General features: G+C 48.5%; 1 protein-coding gene across 1 annotated transcript in view; it reads left to right on the plus strand.

The window, feature by feature from the left end:
- Positions 1–2,360: 2,360 nt before the first annotated feature.
- Positions 2,361–20,630, plus strand: part of GRHL3 (grainyhead like transcription factor 3) — a 36,704-nt gene continuing 18,434 nt past the window's right edge. Inside the window, exons 1-5 of the mRNA XM_049878273.1 lie at positions 2,361–2,429; positions 15,196–15,382; positions 18,152–18,213; positions 19,757–20,102; positions 20,362–20,435. Of these exons, the coding sequence (XP_049734230.1) occupies positions 2,413–2,429; positions 15,196–15,382; positions 18,152–18,213; positions 19,757–20,102; positions 20,362–20,435 (686 nt within the window). The 5' untranslated portion in view covers positions 2,361–2,412. The remainder of the gene's footprint in view (positions 2,430–15,195; positions 15,383–18,151; positions 18,214–19,756; positions 20,103–20,361; positions 20,436–20,630) is intronic.

Below are 20,630 nucleotides of genomic sequence, written 5' to 3' on the forward strand. Positions count from 1 at the left end.
AGCCTCTGATGATCTCTGCAGATGGGTGCGGGTGATTAAAGAGGCAGGGCCCAGAGGTAGAGGGAGAGGACCCATTTAAAAAGGCCCAGCGAGCACAGACACGCCATCTGGAATCCCAGGCTCCCTGAGCCCAGCCAGTGTGAGTCACCCTCATAGCCCTTCACCTGTGCATTGCAACACGGCTGACAGAAACTCCACAGAGAGAGGCAGACAGATACACATGGAGAAGTGTGCCATCCTTTGGGCTGCATTAAGCCTTGCAGTCACAGTTGGCACCAAATGGCTTTCCTGTCACCAACAACCTCTGTGAAGTGGTTGGGTACTCAGGCTGTGCTCTGGCATCAAATCTCAGCTCTAGCTCTATGACTTCTCTGCTGTGCAACTTGAGCAGCTCATGTATTCACTTTGTACCTCAGTCTCCTCATCTATAAAATGGGGATAATGTAACTGCATATCTCATACAGCTGTTGTAAGGATTAAATGAGATAATGCATGTAAAGGCTTAGCATAATACCTAATGCAAGCAGTATACTGGGCACCTACTATGTGCTAGACACCGTAGTAGGCACTGGAGTTTCAGCAGTGAACAAAGTCTCCGCTCTTATGGAATTCACCTTCCAGAGGAAAGGGAGAGAAATAACACTAGGAAAAAAAAAATATACATATACATATACATATATAAGTCTGAAGGGCTTTGAAGAGAACAAAAATAAAGTGGTGTGATACAGAACGAGAGCCCTGGTGGCACAGTGGTTAAGAGCTCGGCTGCTAACCCAAAGGTCGGCAGTTCGAGTCCATTAGCCACTCCTTGGAAAGCCTATGGGGTAGTTCTCCTCTGTCCTACAGGGTCAGAGTTGACTCAGTGGCAACAGGTTTTTGGGTTTGGAGACAGAATGTTTACTTTAACAAGGGTGACTGGAGAGGCTGCTGCAAGGAGGTAGCTTTATTAGCACTATTATTATTATTTGTCAGGGACCCCTGGGCTCCCCCAACACAGCCTCTAGTGAGAAACCGGCCCCTGGCACTTCTCAGTCCCAGGAGGTCCTCCCCATGGGCCTGAGCCCAATCTAACAGAGCTCCTTTGGATTCTGGCTTTACTCAGAAAATCTCCATTAAATTGGCAGGAGTAGCTGAAACCCTGCCTACCTCAGAGAGAGAAAGGAGTGGGCCATGGTGAGGCTCCTAGGAAGACAGTAAAGAGATAATTTGCCAAAAAGGAAGGGGGCTGGGGGGAGGGAGAGCAGAAGGAGAGTTTAAAAAAAAAAAAAAAGATACCAAGATCTTTGGCTTAGATTTAATTTCGAATTAATCCTGGAGGAAGCTCTGAGAAAAGCTCTAGCACTCTCCTGTTTGTGTCTGTGGATCTACTGGGTTTACCAACCTTGTTCTTTATAGACGATAGCTCACGGCAATTATTCCACAATTACTTAGTCTAACAGACTTCTTAGTTCTCCCACGTTCCCAGTGTGGAACACAGCACTTGGAGTTAATGAAATGACCAGCTAACTAAGGCTTCAGAGGTGGCCAACTTCAACTTTTCTACCCCTTCTGTGCTGGCCAGAGAGGTATGTGGTTTGCCCACATCCCATTCAGATGGGTATCATGCCAAAAAAAAGCAACCCCCCCCCCCCGCCTCCCACACACACCCCTAGATTGTAAACTCTTCCTGAGCAGTGAACCTGTATTTTTAGTCTCTGCTTTCCCCAGAACCCAGAGCAGGGCCTGGCACATGGTAGGGGTTCAGTGAGTATTGAATTGAGGCAACTGACTTCAGCTCCAGGGGCAGCCAGACTTGGAGTGAGATGACTAAAGAAAGACTCAGACATTTTCTGCATAAGAAAATGTTTGATTTGAGACTCCCCAGTATCCATGTAGTGTTTGATGCTGGGTAGAATTTTTTTTTTTTTAGAGAAGGAGAGGGCAAAAGAATTTGGGGAGAGTAATTTTTTTTTTTTTTTTTTACTCCTAGGCATTCAGGATACTAACTAGAAACAGGAATCGAGCTTTCCTTTAAGCCAAGTATCTGTCCCTGTACTTTTCCTCTAGCTATCTTGCTTCTTTCCAACATTTTTTTCTCCCTCCCTCCCTCCTCCCTCCTCTCTACCCCCCACCCCCTCACCAAGAAAGGAATTGGCCGGCTCCACCCAGCAGGCCTGTGGCTCCGCCCGTACGAGGCAAGCCAAGAGTTAACAGCTGCACCTGCTGAGGTATACCTGCTGTCGCCGGCACCTGTCCTCACAGCCAATCAGCGCTGGCACTGCCGGGAACTTACCTGTCAGCAAAATCCCGACACCCAAACCTCAACATAAATCAAACACTTCCTTGGGCAGGGAATGTCTGTGTCAGGCAAGAATTAGAGACGAGCGGTCAGCAGAGCCTTAGTGCCGGTCGTTGGAGCCTGGGAGCAGGAAGATGTCGAATGAACTTGAGTGAGTAAACATCGGTGGATGCCTGGCACTCTCCGAGCATGGAGGCTGGATGGGGTTTCCAGGAGGGGGACGAGCAGGGAGGCCGGCGCCAGGATTCACAGAGCAATTTGTAAGGGTAAATGAATGGGCTGACGATCTCACCTTGGCGTGTCGAGGCAGGCCCCGGTCTCAGGCTAGGGCTGAGTGTTTCCCTGGGAAAATAGTTTTTCTTTCTCTCTTTCTGCTGAACAGTTTCGAGCCAGAGAGGGAAACAGGGGACTGAAACTGTAAAGGTTTCGGCACCACTTTCTAATACTCTGAAGGGGCCGCTGAAATCAGAGACACCCCCAATCCAATCGGGTCTTTGTCTTCTTGCCAAAAGGACCCTCTTTGAGGTGGTTCTAAAAGCTGTCTTAGACAGAGAGCTGGGTTTCTCTAAAGGAGCTTATTTGCTGTGCTGGAACAGTCCTGAGTGGAAAAGCAACAGCGTAGTGGTTAAATGTGCACTCTGAAGTCAGCTTGACCTAGGTTTAAATCCCGGCTTTGCCATTCACAGGCTGTGTGACTGAACAAACCACTCAACTTTTCTGAGCTTTATTCTCTTCATCTGGAAAATGGGTACAAGACTGCTTTGTAGGATTCTTAAGAAGTGTGATAAGTGTGATAGAGGCTGTAAAATGATTAGCACGGAGTCAGGGTCTTAAGATGCATTCAATAAGGTGTTTCATTTAGAGGCAGTTCCAAGGCTGGGGAAGCTGGGAAGTGGTTTTCGGTGAGGTCATCTGTTGCCTGGCAGGATGCAGGTGCCTTCTGCCCACATCTGGATTTAGAATCTCAACTGGTTGATGCTGACCTTCACCATGGTGGGGTGAAGCTGGACTTCTGGGTTGCTTTAGCCTAGGTTCTGGTAGCTAGCAGGAGAAACCAGGCTTCTACAATAGACTTTCCTCTTGTTGCCACCCTCAGAGGTGAGTGGACAGAGATGAGTTGAACATTTTCTTTTTTCTTCTGTCTACTCAAGGGATGTTTTAAGCACTTGAAAACCTACAGAACACAGCAGTTGGTGGGTCCTGATTGCAGACAGGATTCTATGATGCTAGTTCTTAGGTTCTCCTGGGTTAACCAACTATTTCACAGTACAGTCACTGAGGTTAACAGGCATCATATGTCTCGTGAATGAATTCCCTGGGTTGACACATACAATCAGAATAAGGGCAGGAACATTGGAGCACTTGGGTTCAAGTCCCAGCTCTGTCTCTCATTAGCTGTATGACCTTGGGCAAGTCACTTCACCTATCTGAGCCTCAGTTTTTTTCATGTGTAAATTGCATCCAATGGTGGTACCCACCTCATGCAGTTGTTGGTGATTCGAGGAGATAAGAGCATTGGTTTGGTTTAAAGTCTGGTAAGGAGCAAGCTGATAATTCCACTTTATATAAAAATAACCAGTCAATGAACATTTCCAAACCCTGTGGCTTCTATTTTCCATACTCTGAACACCCGCGCCCCCATCCCTCCCCCCCAAAAAGCTTATAATGTGTCTCCATATCACTTATGATCTACTGGTTAAAACTGCAGAACCTGCAAACAGAATCTACTAATCACTATCCCTTAGGGGCTGTGTCCAGAAGCTGGGTTACTTGAACAGAAATATTTCCTGCTTTTCTCAATGACTTGGGTTTGAAGTCAGATCTGCTGGCAGTTGAGGCTTCTCTGTGGATCCTTTTTTAAAGGAAGGGCAATTTCAGGGTAAATGTGAGTGGAGGGTGGAGTGAGGGAAGCCCGCGCCTGCTGAGGAATTGCAGGCAGCCTCTGAGGCCACCATTTGAGATTACAATGGTAGGGTCTCAGGGCCTGGGGCTCAGCTGCCTCTACTGACAAAAAAAGGGGGCACTAAGTGTTTCACTTGCACGTTCTTGAGCTGCTGCTGCTGCTGCTGTGGCCAAGTCTTTGCTGCCACATTCCTCCCCAAAGTGCCGAGGTTAAGAGTACTGGTCCTGGAGTACATCTTGAGCTCTGACATGATGACCAACTCTTACCAGTCCTCAGTGTAGTGAGAAAAAACGGACTTGCATCTTCTAAGTGGTACCACTTTCCAGGTGCGTGATCGTGGTTAATTTGTCCTTCTCCTGACCCTCGGTTTCCTCACCTGTAAATTGAGGACTACAAACACTGCCTGGCAGGGGAAAGCATGAATTCCGGTTTGTGAACCACCGAGCTCAGAGTAGGAGCTCCAGAAACGAGAACCCTGATTGCTAGGCCTCAGGTGGACGGCGGCACTTCGAAGGCCGGACCTCCAGGAGCATGGAGGCCAAGGCGTTGTAGTCAGAAACCAGCTCAAGGCAGCTGGCGGGTGGCGCGGGCACGGGCCTTTCATGTGGTCGGGCCCAGCGCCTGGGAGCGTCGCCAACCCGAGGCCTCCCCAAGCAGCTCAGGGTGCCTTCAGCCCGCAGCCTGCAGGGCCCCCGGGGCTAGAGCCGCCGCAGCAAGGGATCCTGGGGTGGCGGCCTGGGGCGAAGAAGGCCGCTGCTGCCTAGGCTGGCGCCTGCGTACTGCCTGCGCTCCGCCTCCATTGGGGTTCCTGGCCACCGTCTTAGCCCTGGTTCTGAGGCCCCTCGAGAGCAGGAACCTTCGGTGTTCCCTCAAGGCCCTTTCGAAATTCTAACTGTAACGGTGCCCGGAGGGCCTACTGTGTGTCAGGTGCCCCTGCACTGTCTCATCCCGCCCCTCCAACGGTCCTGCGAGGTAGGCATCTTTTACAGATTAGGAAACGAGGGTTCAGCGAGAGTAAGGGACTTGGCACGTAGTAGGTCTATAGAATGGAGGCCTGAGAGAGTGAAGTTAGGGAGGTGCATCAGGATCCCCCTCTACAACCTTGTTCTTTCTGGGGCCTGGGCCCCCACCGACTGTCTGAGACCTTCTCCCTCCCCAAAGCCTTGGAGAGACACCACTGAGGGAAAGGGAGGTGGGGGGCGAAAACCGCCGCAGACAGCCAGCACGGGCCTCCGCCCCACAGTCTATCTGATCTCCCGGAGCACAGGCTCCAGACTGCCTGGAGCGCTGAAAGAGTTAACCAGGAACGCCTCCCCGCTGCGGTTTTGTGGTCGAAACCATGATTGCCAGGAGCAAATTTTTGTCGTGCACGAGGTGTGTTATTAAAAGTCGAGTTACGCTGCTGGTGAATGAAAAGTTAAAAGCCCTCATTAAGCTCTGGCTGTAAAACAGGCGGACCGGGCAGGGAGGCTGCGAGACAACGTTAACGGCGGCGGCGGTGGCCCTGCTGCGCCAAGCTCCTGCCGCTCCGCGGGCTCCTGCCCACGCCAGGGACAGAGCTCAGTCTCAGCAGCGTATGGCCAGAGCCAGGCTGGTCCTCAGGGGTCCCGCGCTTAGGAAGCGGTGGAGGGAGGAAGGGCAGCAGGACAACCATAAACAGCATCTTCCAAGCTCTCTGTTTTGTTAAAACGAAGATAACAGCCAAGCATTTATTGAGTGCCAACTCCACAGCAGACGCTGTGTGGAGTGCTGGATAAACACACTATCGTCTTTAACCCTCACTTCAATCCAGTGAGGGATGGAAGTGTAATGGCAGGTTTGCAGAGAAGTGGACTGAGACTTGGCTGAGGCTTGTCCAAGGTCTTAACAGCAGAGCTGGGATCTCAACTGAGGGTCTAGCAAATGCACCACACCTAGTCCGCCACCCTGCCTCCTATCTGCATGGACCAGAAGGCCACACTGTTAAATGGTTATCTCTGAGTGGTGGAGTGTTAGGTGAATTCTACTTACTGCTGCCTGTTTTTCTGTATGTTCCACATTTTATATATTTGTTGTAATTTCCAAACCTATGTTACTTTTGAGATGGGGTTGGGGGAGAAGAGCCAGAGGAGAGCTAGTCATTATTTTTGAGAGAGTCTGTTGGTTTGTTTAGAACAGTGTTCTCAGAATGAGGTCCTGGACCATCATCATCATCACCATCACATGGGAACTTGTTAGAAATGCAAATTCCCAGCCCCACCTCAGACCTTCTGAATCAGAAACTCTGGGGGTGGAGCTGAGCACAATATGTGTTTTAACAGGCCCTCCAGGTGATTCTGATCTACGTTCAAGTTTAAAAACCACTGGCCTAGAAGACCGTGCAGGGGACTGGGAGACTTGGAGGCACAGTGTAGTTTCAGAGTCAGTGGGCTGAGAGCTTTGCTCTGGAGTCACGCCACTGGTTTGGAGCCCAGCTTTGCCACATATGGATTGGACGATTTTTGGATAAGCGCCTTAACCTCTCTAAGCCTTGGTGTCTATGTGTGTGTAATGGCAATACTAACATCTGCCTCACAGGGCATATCTGAGGATGAAAAGGCACAGGGCCTAACTGTATTTGATAACTTAGCTCCTTTTCCTTTCCTCCCCTCCATGAAACTCAGCTTTCCCACTATAAAATGGGGCAGATAATCCCAGCTGGCTGCCTCCCTCTCTCTATTCCTTTTGCCTCCTAAAAAGGTCAGAGCAAATAACCTAGTGAAGGTCCTGAAGGGCAATTGTCTTATCAATATTTGGTGTTATTTCACTGGCCCTTCCCAGGAGATCAGTAAGAAATGGGAACTTCTTGACGGCAGGGCCAGCGTGGTATACACCTCTGTGTCCCCAGTGCCCAGCACAGGGCCTGTCACAGAGTAACCCTCGGTAAATGTTTGATGAATGAATCAGTGAGTGAATGAAGGGATGTGGCACCCTGGGTTTAGAGGTGCATCAGTTGAACAATAGAAGGGAGGTACCCAAAAATTGGACAGGAAACCAAGAGAAGGAGAATATAGCATGAAAGAAAAATGTCTATAGAGGGAAGGCTTTTATTTCAAAGGGGAGAAAGTGAGTTTCTGGTATAATTAGAAAATGGCACATAATTAATTTACGTGCAACTAAAATCGTTGGCTGGAGCCTAATTGCCCTCAACTGGCCCACCTGGATTCAGATGACAAAGTTGGCTATCTAGGAATCTCTAAGCATCAGGTCTGCTTCTGCCTGTTGGGAAGAGATACCCCTTTTAAAACAGGCAGAAGAAAGCAAGGCTGTGAATTATCATGTACTTTGCTGGGGGCTACCCCACAAAGTGAGTATTAGTAATAATAATAATATATAGTTCACATTACTACATGCCAACAGTGTGCTGATCACTTCACCTGTATTATCTCATTCTGTTTTACAACAGTAATATCTCACAAAGTTGTTGTAAAATCCAGCAAGACAATGACTATAACTTGTTTAGCCAGTACATGGCACTTGGTAAGCCCTCAATGAACGGTAGCTATCATAATAATTCTGTGAGATTAGTACTGTCATCTTCCCGTATTTTACAGGTCAGAAAACTGAGGCACAGAGATGTCAGGTTACTTGCTTCAAGTCACACAGCTAGTATGTGGCAGAGGTGGATATGGAACCCAAGTCTGTGTGGCTGTGGGGCCCACTCCTATAACCATAAGTTTATACTGTCTCATTCAAACTGGAACCACAGAGCCATGCGCTAGGCTCTGCTGTTTCCCCCTTGACGTCCTCAAATGAGCCCCCCTCCCATGTGACAAGGCACATTTCACAACCTGTGGATTCAGAAAACCAGATGGGCCACTGGCAGGCTCAAGAGCCCCTGTCATGCCCAGGGAACACCTTGTGTGGGGCTGATTGGAAAATCATTCCTCCGTGAGCAGGGCTTCCCTGTGGATAGTAAGCACGTGTGATTGACCACTGCTGATGAGACTGGGTGGCTCACAGCAGGGTTTGGCAAGCCATTGACTGGGTGTATCTGGATGTCAACACCCAGCTCAGGCGGCCCCTGGAACTCTTCCTCCTCAGGCTGCAGGGCAGTGGGGCCCAGCTTACTGGCATCTACCCTGTGTTGGACACCTCCCTAGGTGGAGGTTGAGGCTACTCCCTTGGTGGTGACTTTTCTTCCACCTTCTGTAAAATTAAGTAAAAGTCCTTACTTTTCCATCTTTGAATTATTGAGATACCTGTAAGATAGGGCAGCAATTGAACTAAGCACTGGATAGGAAGATAGGAGGCTTGAGTTCCAATCCTGTTATCTGCTACCTGTCTTTAGGCAAGCCACATCTCCTCTCCAGAGCTAGATTTCTAAGGTCTCTTTGCACCCGAAGTTGCCAGGATTCTAAGAGAAGGAAGCGATACCTAAAGGCTTCAACTAATAACTGAGCAAGCATTAGCTTCACTGGGAGTTTCAAGTACCTCAGCTAGAAAGCAGTGGGCATTTCGAGTCAGAGAGGACTCATTGGGGTGAAGTCCTACTTCACTCTCAGCTTCCTCCATCCTGATACCTGGAGTGATGCGTGTTGGAGTCAGGAGCCTAAGAGGCTGACAGGACAAGGAGCAACTGGTACCACACCCCTCCCATGCCTTGGGCCCAGAGGGAACTCTAGGGAAAGGCTCTACCTACCCTAGAGCCCCTGGGCAGTTTGCACAACCCCACAGGCTAGGGAGGCCCCAGGAAGTGAGGCTGATCAGGTAGACCCCGGAGCTCCTCGATTGTGTATTCAGTTCTCTCCCAGGGAGGCTCTGAGGAGGCGGCCTTGTAAAAGTTGTTTATACTGAGAGCCAGAGACCTCAGTTCTAGGCCTGATATGGTGAGGTACTAGCTGAGTGGCCTTAGGGTCAGTGGCCCTCTCTGTGGCTCAGTTTTTCTTGCTATCAATTGAGGAGAGTCATACCTTCCCTCCCTACCTACAAGAGCATTGTGGGATCAGAGGTGATGACAGATGTGTGAGAACGTGTTGAAAATATATATCACACCATGCAAATGTGAGTGATTATCAAATCTTGGACTTGAGTTTCCTCCTCAGTGGGCTGGTCTTCCTTGAAACAAGATGATATATGCAAAGCATCTGGCTCACACCTGGCACACAGTAGGCAGGCAAGCTCTGGGAATTGTTCCAGGCTTATGCCTTTGGCATTACCTTCCCTCTCATCTGGAATGTCCAAGGTCTCCCCCCCTGCCACCACCCTCATCTCCATTCTCACTCTGCCCCACCACCTCTCTTCTCAACCACCATCTAGCCGCTCGCCAGAGTTCAGGCAGGTCAGAAGTCCTCCTGCTGCTTTTCCTTCATAGCTTTCTTCATCTATCTGATATTGGCCTCTTGTTTGTTTATGTGGTCATGTCTGTTTTGCTGCCACTAAAATGCAGCCCCTGGGATAGCAGGGGTGACTTGTCTTGTTCTCCTAGGACAGGGTCTGGCACGCAGTAGTTACTTGATAGATATTTGTTAAAGTGATGGATGCTGAATAGTTGGATGGATAGATACCATCCATCCAGGCTTACTGTTTTCTTTTCTTTTCTTTTTTGTTCCCTCCTACATTTCTTCTTGGAAGTGAGTAGTTTGGTGGAAAAGTGACTCATTACAGGATCCCCAGGCCAGGTCCCAGGCTGCCCAGCTTCGTAGCTCACTTGGCCAATCCCCTGGATCAGGCACTTAACGTCTTTTGTCTACTTCCTGGTCTGTGAAGTAGGGATAATGACACCTCGTGTGTATTGGGAGGCTCCATGAGATGATGAACGTGAAAGTCAAGGCAAGGGATTATTATGCTGTCTCTCTTGTTTTGACATAGAACCTGGTTCGCAGACAGGAGGCTCAGGAAGGATGTTACTTGAAGAACCTCAGGCAGAGTCTCTCCTTAACTCTCATTTGGGGCTCTGAAGTGATGATGATCGTGATGATGGCTGTTGTTTACTGGGTGATTGTTCTCTGCCAGGCTCCGGACTAAGGAACTTTCTTGCCCTAGTGCACTTAATTCCTCTAACAACCCACAAGATAGGGCCGGTTATTAACCCCGATGACTTTCCATCACAGTAAAAAACCAAATCCGTTGCTGTTGAGTTGATTTCAACTCATAGCAACCCTGTAGGACAGAGTAGAACTGCCCCATAGGGTTTCCAAGGAACACCTGGTAGATTTGAACTGCCAGCCTTTTCGTTAGCAGCCAAACTCTTAACCACTATGCCACCAGGGTTTACTCCATCACAATACTGTGTTCTGATTTTCTTAGTGACAGTTATCACTAACTAAAATTAACCTATTTACCTACTTGGATATGGTCTGTCTTTCCCTATTAGGCTCCATTCCATGGGGGGAAAAAAAAATGGGGGCAGAGCCTTATTTGCTTGTTCTTGGCTGATTCTCCAGTGCCTAGAAGAGTGCCGGACTGGCACATAGAAGGCATTAATAAACTCATTTAACAGATGAGGAAATAGGCTCAGAGGGGTTAAGCGCCTGGATACACAGTTACCTGGGTCTGTCAAGCTCCAAACCCGTGGGTTGTAATCCCGGTGCTACTTCCTCCCATGGTGATCTCATAGGATGGGAATCCCTGAATTTTCCCTCTTTGTCTGGCTCTGTCACCCATGAATAGGGCTCACTCCTTCTTGGACCCCTTCTCTCATTCATCCTGTATAAGCTCCTGGGACAACTCTCTTCTCTCTCTTACCCACTGGGCCCTCAACACTCATTTCCAGCCTTCACGAGAGCAGACAGCTCAAAGTTCTTGAATTTCAGAATTTGGCACATAAGTCGCTGCCAACCTCGTCCACAGTTAGGATTTTCTAGAGGCCAAATGCTCAGTCTTGGAACAGATTGTTGATTGGTAGCGTGAGCAGGAATGGGACCAGGACACTAGGGTTCCTTCTTCCTGGCCAGAGACCCTTCCAGTCCTCCCCTTGCTTTCTCACTTAGTCCCTCCTGCCTCATGTGGGTGGGCAATCCCTTTCTGTCTTGTAGCAGAGAGCTGGTTCAGTATATTCCAAAAAAAAAAAAAAATATTCCAGAGGAGGGGAATTTCCGGATGAGGAAAGGCATCTGGAAAGGACAGGCATGTCTTGGAGTCCCGCAGATACAGATTTAAGTTGAGCCTCTCCCATTTGCCAGCTGAGTAACCTTGAGGAGAAGATATCACCTATTTGAGTCTCAGTTTCCCCTTCTGGAAAAGGGGATCATAATACCTATCTCTTAGGGCGGTTGTGAAGAGCAGATGAGATGACACAAGAAAACCAGTTGGCTCAGTGTCTGTCTGTATTAAAATTTTAATGTATGGTACTAGACTTTGTGATCCTAACAAGATGGATCGGAGACCCCTGTAGTCTAGAAAACTCTCTCAGGTGAACAACAAACATTGTCTGTGCTTTTGCTTCTGGCGTGATTTTATCTTTGTCTTCTAAAATTTAATTTTTAAAAAGGGTAAGATAATAGCTCATCACAACTGATAACGGCCATCATCAGCAAATTGGTGCATCAGGCCCAGATTTGCCACTGACTTGCTGTGTGACCATGTCTTGTGCCTCTTTGCAGCCCACTTAATGTCTAGCTCCAAGCTGGGCAGCAGAGCACAATAATGGCTCACATGTATTAAGCACTTACTATGTGCCAGGGACAGTTCTAAGCATTTTTCATGTGTTGATGCACTTAATCCTCACAGTGGTCCTTTTATGAGACCCATTTTACAAACAAGAAATAGTGCCAAGCTCTGGGGGTTCCAGCTGATCTGGGCACAGGGGTCCACCAGGTCTTTCCCTGCTTCCCTTGTGCCTCCTTGGTCTGGGAGTTTCCTTCGGCTGGGCATGGGGCGAAGGTGGCCTCCCTGGCTTGCTCAGCGGTTTCCTCTAACCCCAGGCCTGGGAGGCAGCTAGGAGGGGCCTCTTCTCACGTCTATGTCTTCAGGCCCCTTGATTTATAGCAGCAGAAACTTGGGGTGTGCCTTCCTATCCGCACCCCTGCAGCAGAAAGGTTTCTGTCATTTCTCTTTCCTGCGTGACAGCTCCCTCCCTCTCAGAGCCCAATGCCCTGTACCCTGAGGCCCAGTGGGATGGGAGACACTGTGGCCTGGATGAAGCCCCTGGGAGAGCTGCTGCCCCCTCAGCCCCTCACCTGGGTGTAGCCTGTCTCCAGCCCCCTCTGGGTCTGAGAGTGTAGAAATGAGCTTCTGGGGAACAGAAAGGCACTTCCTGTGGCATGATTTGCAAAGGTCTTTGCCCGCATGCCAGTCTGCCACAGTGCCTGAAATTCTACTACAAAGGCTTTATTCTTCTGTGGAGAGGATTACCCTCCTACATTATGATAAAACATGGCTTTGATGCTTGGCAAACCTGAATTTAAATCCTGACTATGTCATGTACTAGCTGGCTGATCTTGGGCATTTTTTTATCTTCTCCAAGTCTTAGCTTTTCCATCTGTAAAGTGAAGCAAATGATTCTAACCTTGTAATCGTAATCAGTGGCCATCGAGTTGATTCTAGCTCATGGCGACCCCATGCATGTCAGAGTAGAACTGTGCTCCACAGGATTTTCAATGGCTGGTTTTTGGGGAGTAGATTGCCAGGCCTTTCTTCCCATGTGCCGCTGGGTGGACTCAAGTCTCCAACTTTTTGGTTAGCAGCCAAGCATGTTACCCATTTGCACTACCCAGGGAGTCCTCCCTACCTTGTAGTGCCGTTTAAGGGAGTAGAGCTAACGGATGGAGAATTTTCATCTATACACTTGTCCCTGGGGACTTGGTACCTGCTGAGGATTGGTTCCAGGACCCCCCATGGATAGGAAAACCTTCAATGCTCAAAACCCTTGTATAAAATGGTGTAGCATTTGCGTTAACCTACGCAATCCTCCCATATGAGATTACTTATAATACTTAATACAATGTAAGTGCTGTATAAACAGTTGTTTGATCACAACTGACTTGCTTTGGAAGGTAGCCTTTCTCTTCTATGAGTTTCTTGAGCTCTTCTGGGGACGCTTGTGCTTCCAGGGCATCAGCTGATGCTGATTCTCCCAGGATTTTGAAGTTGTTGAGGCTGTAGCACTTCACAGAGTTACCCAGCCATCCCTTACTGGCCTGAAACATTCCTCTCACCCTCCTCAACTCCCTCACACTTACCTTTGGAGAGATCGCTTTGACCACTTCATTGCTTTTAAATCAAAAACCAAAGCCATTGCCATCGAGTTGATTCCAACTCATAGCAACCCTATAGGATAGAGTAGAACTGCCCCATAGGGTTTCATTGCTTTTTAGGAGCCATTTTGTTGTCACAGAAACAAAGGGTACACACAACACAAGTAGCAAACAAGCTAGTCTTGGCGGCAAATGATGCTCAAGCAACGAGCGCTGGAGAGAGACTCTGTGAAATGGCGGGAGGCCACAACGAGTATGCCTACACATCATCTCAGTTGCCTGGATTTGGTGCAGTGCTCCGTGCATAGCAAATTCAAGTTTTGCTTTTTGATACTTTTTTCCCCCCTAACATTTTTGATCTGTGGTTGGTTGACATCATGGATGCAAAATCTGCAGATACGGAGGGCTTACTCTATTATAAGTGGTAGCTGACATTGTTCCTATGTCCTATGGATGAGTGCGTCTCTCAGGCCCATCTAGAGAGGGAGGCATAGGGGCACCAGCTGAGCAATCACTGCTCACTTCATCTCTGGGGCCTTCTCTCCCCAGCCTGCCTGGGCATCCCCATCTTTTTACCTACCACTGTCCCTCACACATTCTTGCTCTGAAGTGAATACAACCAGAACTTTCCCACCTCCATGCCTTTGCTCACGATGTAGGGCATGTTCTATGCCAGCAGTTATCCAAGTATGGTCCCAACACTAGCTGCATCGGCATCAACAGGGAACTCCTCAGCCACCCCAGACCTACTGAATCAGAAACTCCAGGAATGGAGTCCAGCAATCTGTATTTTTACAAGCCCTCCCAGTCATTCTGAGAATACCATTCTGGATTGTAGTATTATCCTGTCTGAGTTTGAATGCCTGCTGGGTCACTCACTCAACTGGGACCTCGGGCAACTCCCTTAACTTCTCTGAGTTTCAGTTTCCTTGTCTCTAAAAAAGAAATAGTAACAGTACCTGCCTTACAGGGTTGTTGTGAGAATTAAATGAGATACTCCGTGAAAAGTGCTTAGCTCAGTGCCTGAAACAGTCAGTGCTCAATAAAGATTATATATTGTTTTTATCATCATCGTTATTTCTGTATTATGCTCCCGTCCCTGCCTTCCTGTTTCTGAGTGATATAATCCTCAGCGCTGTTTCCAAATAAGATGCCTGCCTCCTTGAAAAAGCCTTCCCTGATCTCTTTCCCTTGAGCCTATATGACTTGTCTCTTGGGGCACATGCCTTATATTCGTCCACACTTCAGGTCCTAGCAGTGCCTAGGGCCTCGCTGCCTCCGTGTGCCCTGCAGCACTGAACTCCAATTCCTGGCACCTGAGCAGCCACTGCAGGCTTGCCACAATAACTGTTGATCTTCAATGCCGTTTCCCAAGAGCAGGTTCTGCCTAAGGGTTTTCCTGCCCTGGCTCTCTCTGCCAGTTGCCACGCTTTCTCCTTGACCAGAAATGATCCCTAGCCTTCTATGTCTTTCACGGTCTTGAGGACAACTTCAGAAGAACTCATGCTGGGCTATCTAGAACTTGTATGCCTTGCAGCTTGTTATTACCATTGTCCTATAATAATTCTCCTTGAATAGGGATCTGGTATGGAAACATTTCATTGACTCCTCTCTGCAGCCTTGCTAGGCAGGGATTACGGGTCCCGTGTTACAGATGACGGAACTGAGAGCCCAGGTCTACAGCTTCTAAATGGCAACATTTGTTATGATCCAAAGTTTGATCCATTCCACTGCCCCAAGCTGCCTAACGGTGGCGGGAAAAGTGGCTTCAAGTATGCAAGGCTGATAACTGAATTCTTGGGCATTCGTGGCCCTCCCTTGGGACAGCCTGAGTTTGACCCTCTGTATTTGCCTTCCAGTTTCAGGTCTGTGCGACTACTAAAGAATGACCCAGTCAACTTTCAGAAGTTTTCCTACGCTAATGAGGATGAAGCCTGGAAGACTTACCTGGAAAACCCCTTGACAGCCGCCACGAAGGCCATGATGAGGGTTAATGGGGACGACGACAGTGTTGCAGCCCTGAGCTTCCTCTACGATTACTACATGGTATGTTCGCTACCTGTGGGGATGCCCCCTGAGACTGAATGTGTGTCTTCACTTTCAGGCCTCATCACTCAACAGCCCATTGTGATCCCCTAGTCCCTCACCATGCTCTTTCTCACCTCTGAGCCTTTGCACATGTTATCTCCTCTGCTTGGCACCCTTCCTCTCTACCCTTATTCCCCTAGCCAAGCCCTACTTTCAGCTTTGGGTCTCAGCCTAAGTGTCACCTCATTCATTCATTCTTTGAGAGGAGGGAAGGCTTTCTTGGGCCACCCATTCTGCACCTCCACCAGGCACCCTAAGCATCCATCATCATTGTCCATGACTCGAGCCTTAGAAATTTGCCATTTTCACACTTATTTCTCCATTTCTCCCATGAGACACTGAGCTCTTAAAGGACAAGAACTGTGTCATGGTCGTTACTGAGTCCCCAGCATCCCCCCATACTGCCTGCCACACAGGCTTAGCATGTACTGGTTGGATGGATGCAAGTGTGACTCGCCCCTGCCTTAGCCAAGCATACTCCATCACAGCAACACCCCCCAACCTGCCATCTTCTTTCTGCCCCTGTCTCGTGGATCATACCAGTTTCCTTGTCACCCCCATGTCCCATTCCAGTCCCACCACCTGGAACACACCTTCTGCTCTTCCCAAGGCCCATCTTCTCTCAGAAGCCATCCTGCCACCTTGCTCTCCTTCTCTCGAATGTCTTAATGTCCTTCTCAGCCCTGATACCACTATATCCAATGTTAATGCCTCCTACGGCTAAAGACTGCCTTTTATTATTCTTTAGTTGTTTCTGGGGCCTTGGCCTTGACTCCAGGAGACTGTCAGGAGTTCGGCCATCCCATGTGTGATAAGTGAAGTTTGAACCAGTCAGTGGTCACAAATACAAAATTACACATGACATCATCCCTACCTTCAGTGCCCATGCCGACATTGCTAATATATTACAGCCTGCGTTCCCACTGAGGTACATGAGTCTGCAGAATCTTTTTCAGTCCAGTGCTCTAGGCAGTCCCACCCATGTATCTGAATTGTCACAAGAAAGTAAACTTACATGCTATCTTGAGCTAGGTGATTGCTCCAAGAGACTTTCCCAGATTTGAGGATGGAGAGACATGAATAGCCAATTGTTGAGATAACTGGCTCAGAACTTGAAGATTTAAAGCCACCTTGCAAGTAAGCCCCCAAACTTACAAGCCTAAGATGTATTTTGTCCATCTTGTCATAAGGAAGAAGGCAAATTCTTTGCATGAATGCAGAGAACCACGGGGAGTTCCAGACAGGAGAAGGCCCCAAAGTATCTCTCTCTGGCTTTGGTTCTCATCCTGGGGTGGTGTGATCACCCTGCTCTGCCTCCTCCCCAGTAGACTGACCTTCTGATAACATTGGGCCCAGGCCGATGGGAGAGGAATTTTAATTGGTCACCTAAGTTTGGGGCTTTCATGGGGGCCAGAATTCTGGGTCTGGGTTTAAACCCCAGTCTGGGATTTACAGTTTGAAGTTGGACCACAAAACAAAGTCCAACACCATCTTCCCTGGGCAAGAGGTCATTCCTAGGGCCAGAATGGTGGGGGACAGGCTCTGAAGGCGATAACCTGTGGTGTTTTAGTGAAGTAGAGTGTCCTGGTAAGATACGTATCCATTTCCTCCTCACCCTGTCCCCACCCTGGGCAGTCTGGGAGCACTATGGATTCAGAGGCAGCCCTATGGATAGAGGACACAGTCTGGTGGTGTAGAGAGAGCATCAAGTTGGGAGTTTGAGACCTAGGCCTGCCGCAAACTGGCAGTGTGACTTTGGACAACATAGTCCCAAAGGTGACTGAATGCTGGGCGCTGTGCCAAGTGCCTCCCCTCATTTTCTCCCATGGGGTATGATTAAGAGCCCAGGCTTTAGAGTCACTGGACTAGACTGAAGTCCTAGTTCTGGCTTTATAGCTGTAGGGACGAATGACTTAGTTGCTCTAAGATATAAAAATATCATTAGGATCATGAAAGGTAATGTTTATATAGTGCTCTCCATGTACCAGGTACTGGGCTAAGCACTCACAACAACCCCTGAAGTTGGTATTATTGTTATCCTTGTTTTTACAGATGAGGACAATAAGGTACAGAGAGGTTAAGGGGCTTTCCCAAGATCACACAGCCACTATGTGGCAAATGTAGGAGCTGAACCCAACAAGCCTGGATTTAGAGTCCGTGGTCCTAACTACTAAGATGACAGAGCCTGTTTGGTCCTGAGCCCTCATTCATATGATGGGAATGATATTAGTAGCCATGTCGGAGTGGTGGTGAGGGTTAAATAAGAGAACACACAGGAGACACACAGTATAAGACCTAGTACCTAGGAAGTTCTCTCTGAAAAAATGGTGAGTATTTTTTATGCATAAGTCTTCATAATTCCCTTGGTTATAATCCCTCACTTGACATATGAAAAAACTGAGGCTCAGAGAGGTGCAGTCATTTATCCAAAAGCACACAGCATCTTTGAGCAGAAAGCTCGGACCAAAACCAGGCCTCCTAACTTCAAATTTCATGTTCTAAGCTGCTACACTTGGGGTACTTCTTTCCACTCTGGCCTTTCATTTCCCTCACATGAGGTTCAGACTAGATGATGACTAGAGTTCCTGTCAACTCCAAGGACTTGTGCGTTTTCCCGTGACTGAGATTGCTCCTTTGCCCTGCCAAGGCCACAGGAGGATTTGAGGCTCCTAACAGCCAGACTGTAGCCAAGAGCCATGCATAAATCCTTTCTTTCTCTCCTCTCAGGGCCCCAAGGAGAAGCGGATACTGTCCTCCAGCACCGGGGGCCGGAATGACCAGGGAAAGAGGTGAGGCTCACCAATGCCACCATCTCTGCCTCTTTGCCGTACCCCACCTCCAGCTTGGGCCTGTTTAACACAGGGCACAGAGGAGGCACAGAACCTAGGACCCACAATACTTCTAGGAGTCCATGAAAATGTTTTGATTTTTTTTTAATCAAAAGAAAAAAAAATGAATATGACCTAACCTGGATTATATTTGTCTTTATACCAATGAAATTGTAAAATATATTTTTAAATATTTTTTATGGAGGAAAGAACCCATGAAGGCAGAAGAGCCTAGGGCCCACAAAAGTCATAATGAGAGACTGCTTCAGAACACACACACACACACACACACACACACACACACACGCCAGACACATGGGCGTACACACACACACACACACACACACACACACACACACACACACACACACCCCAGATGCCTGCAGGCCATGTGGCCCTAGTTTACTGAAAACAAACTTCAAAGCCTTAGTGGTGGAAAAGCCCTAGGGGCAGCCTTTTTGTCCCAGCTCCAAAGCCCTCCTCTCTGCAGCCTCCACAGGGCAGAGGTCACTTGGGTTCCCATACTTTTTAACCTGGTTCCCATGGGCCTCTGCCTGGCATTAGAGCCTCGGGGCACTGATGTTCCTTTCCTTGCAGAAAGAACCAGACGAGCACGGGAAGGACACTACCCTCTTTCCCCACTTTCTCCTTCTGGCCAATCAGGTGACCTCTAGAAAATGAGCACCTAGGGCTTCTGCTTGGAAACCTTCTGGGCTCCTCTCTGCCTGGTTAGGCAGAGGCGCGGCAAGCTGGTCACGTAACTCAGTGAGAGTGCAGCTGGGCCAGGGCCAGCACCCTCCACTGCTAGAAACTGGGGACCTTCCTCAAAATTAATTTTTTAAAATAATATTAGTTTTTCTGATTACAAAAGCAATACCTGTTTGTTGTCAAATATTCCAATTCTATAGAAATGTAGAAAGTAAAAAGTGAAGCTTTCCTATAATCCTACTCCTCTGTCCCCCTTAAAAGTTTGGGATTATAGCCTTCCAGACTTTTTTCTCTACATATATTAACTATACTCACAGATACATACTCCCCTTTTCCCCATGAGCTCACTTAAAAAAAAAAAAATCCCATTGCTGTCGAGTGGATCCCAACTCATAGCGACCCTATAGGACAGAGTAGAACTGCCTCATAGAGATCTGGTGGATTCGAACTGCCGACCTTTTGCTTAGCAGCCATAGCACTTAACTACTACACCACCTGGGTTCCTGTGGGTTCACTTAATACTGTTGTCTTGAAGCAGAGACATTTCGACTTTAGCTAAGAAATAATTCAAGTTTTAGTTTTTTAAATTACTAAGTACCGCAATGGGTAAAGCAAACATTCTTCCCCTCAACCCTGAGCCTGTACCTAGTTCCATCTTAGACACCCTCCTGCTCATCCCTTTAACAAACTGACCTAGGGCATTGTATCAGTTTGATGGTCGCCCTCCAGTCTAGCCAGGAACCCTCTGCCTCAGAGAGAAGACACATTCTCACTTAGCCCTCCTCTTCCTCCCCAGGTACTACCATGGCATGGAATATGAAACGGACCTCGCCCCCCTTGAGAGCCCCACGCACCTCATGAAATTCCTGACTGAGAACGTGTCTGGGACCCCAGAGTACCCAGATCTGCTCAAGAAGAACAACCTAATGAGCCTGGAAGGGGCTGTGCCCACCCCTGGCAAGGCAACTCCCCTCCACCCATGCCCCAGCAAGCTGGAAGCTGGCTCTGTGGACAGCTACCTATTGCCCACCAGTGATGTGTATGATAACAGCCCCCTAAATTCCTTGTTTGAGACCATTCATGGGGCACCACCTACACAGCGCTGGCAGCCAGACAGCACCTTCAAAGATGACCCACAGGAGGTGAGGGCTCACCCCCATGCTTTGCACAGCACCTATGGATGGGTGTGTGTATATATGTGCAGAAGGAGAGAGGACAGTGAGTAGGTTAGGGCTTTGCAGTATATGGGAGAAACATTCCTAGAGCTGAGGCAGGGCTGTCACGTACAGTTGTCCATGTTGTACTCTGGATGGACAGCTAGGTGTATGTGGCAGCCCTAGCCAGAGGTCCCAACAGCCTGAACGTGGCCATTTATTCTCTTGGAATTGTATTTCTCTGCAGACGCTGCTCTTTCCAGATATCCTGAAAACATCCCCGGAACCCCTGTGTCCAGAGGACTATCCCAGCCCTAAGAGGTAACTCAGCCCTTCTGGGCCCTTGGCTGCCTGGGCAGTGGGGAGGGGGCTGCAGACAGAGCCCCACACTGTCCCCAGAGCGTAATCTACATATGCTCACTGCTCAGCATTCTCTTAGAAAACTGGGGTTCTGTTTCCCTTAGTCTCCCCTGTGGCTTTGTCATCCGTCAGGGGTCTCTCTGGTCACCGCTGGGC

Source organism: Elephas maximus, chromosome 3 (genome assembly GCF_024166365.1).
Source record: "Elephas maximus indicus isolate mEleMax1 chromosome 3, mEleMax1 primary haplotype, whole genome shotgun sequence".
NCBI lineage: Eukaryota > Metazoa > Chordata > Mammalia > Proboscidea > Elephantidae > Elephas > Elephas maximus.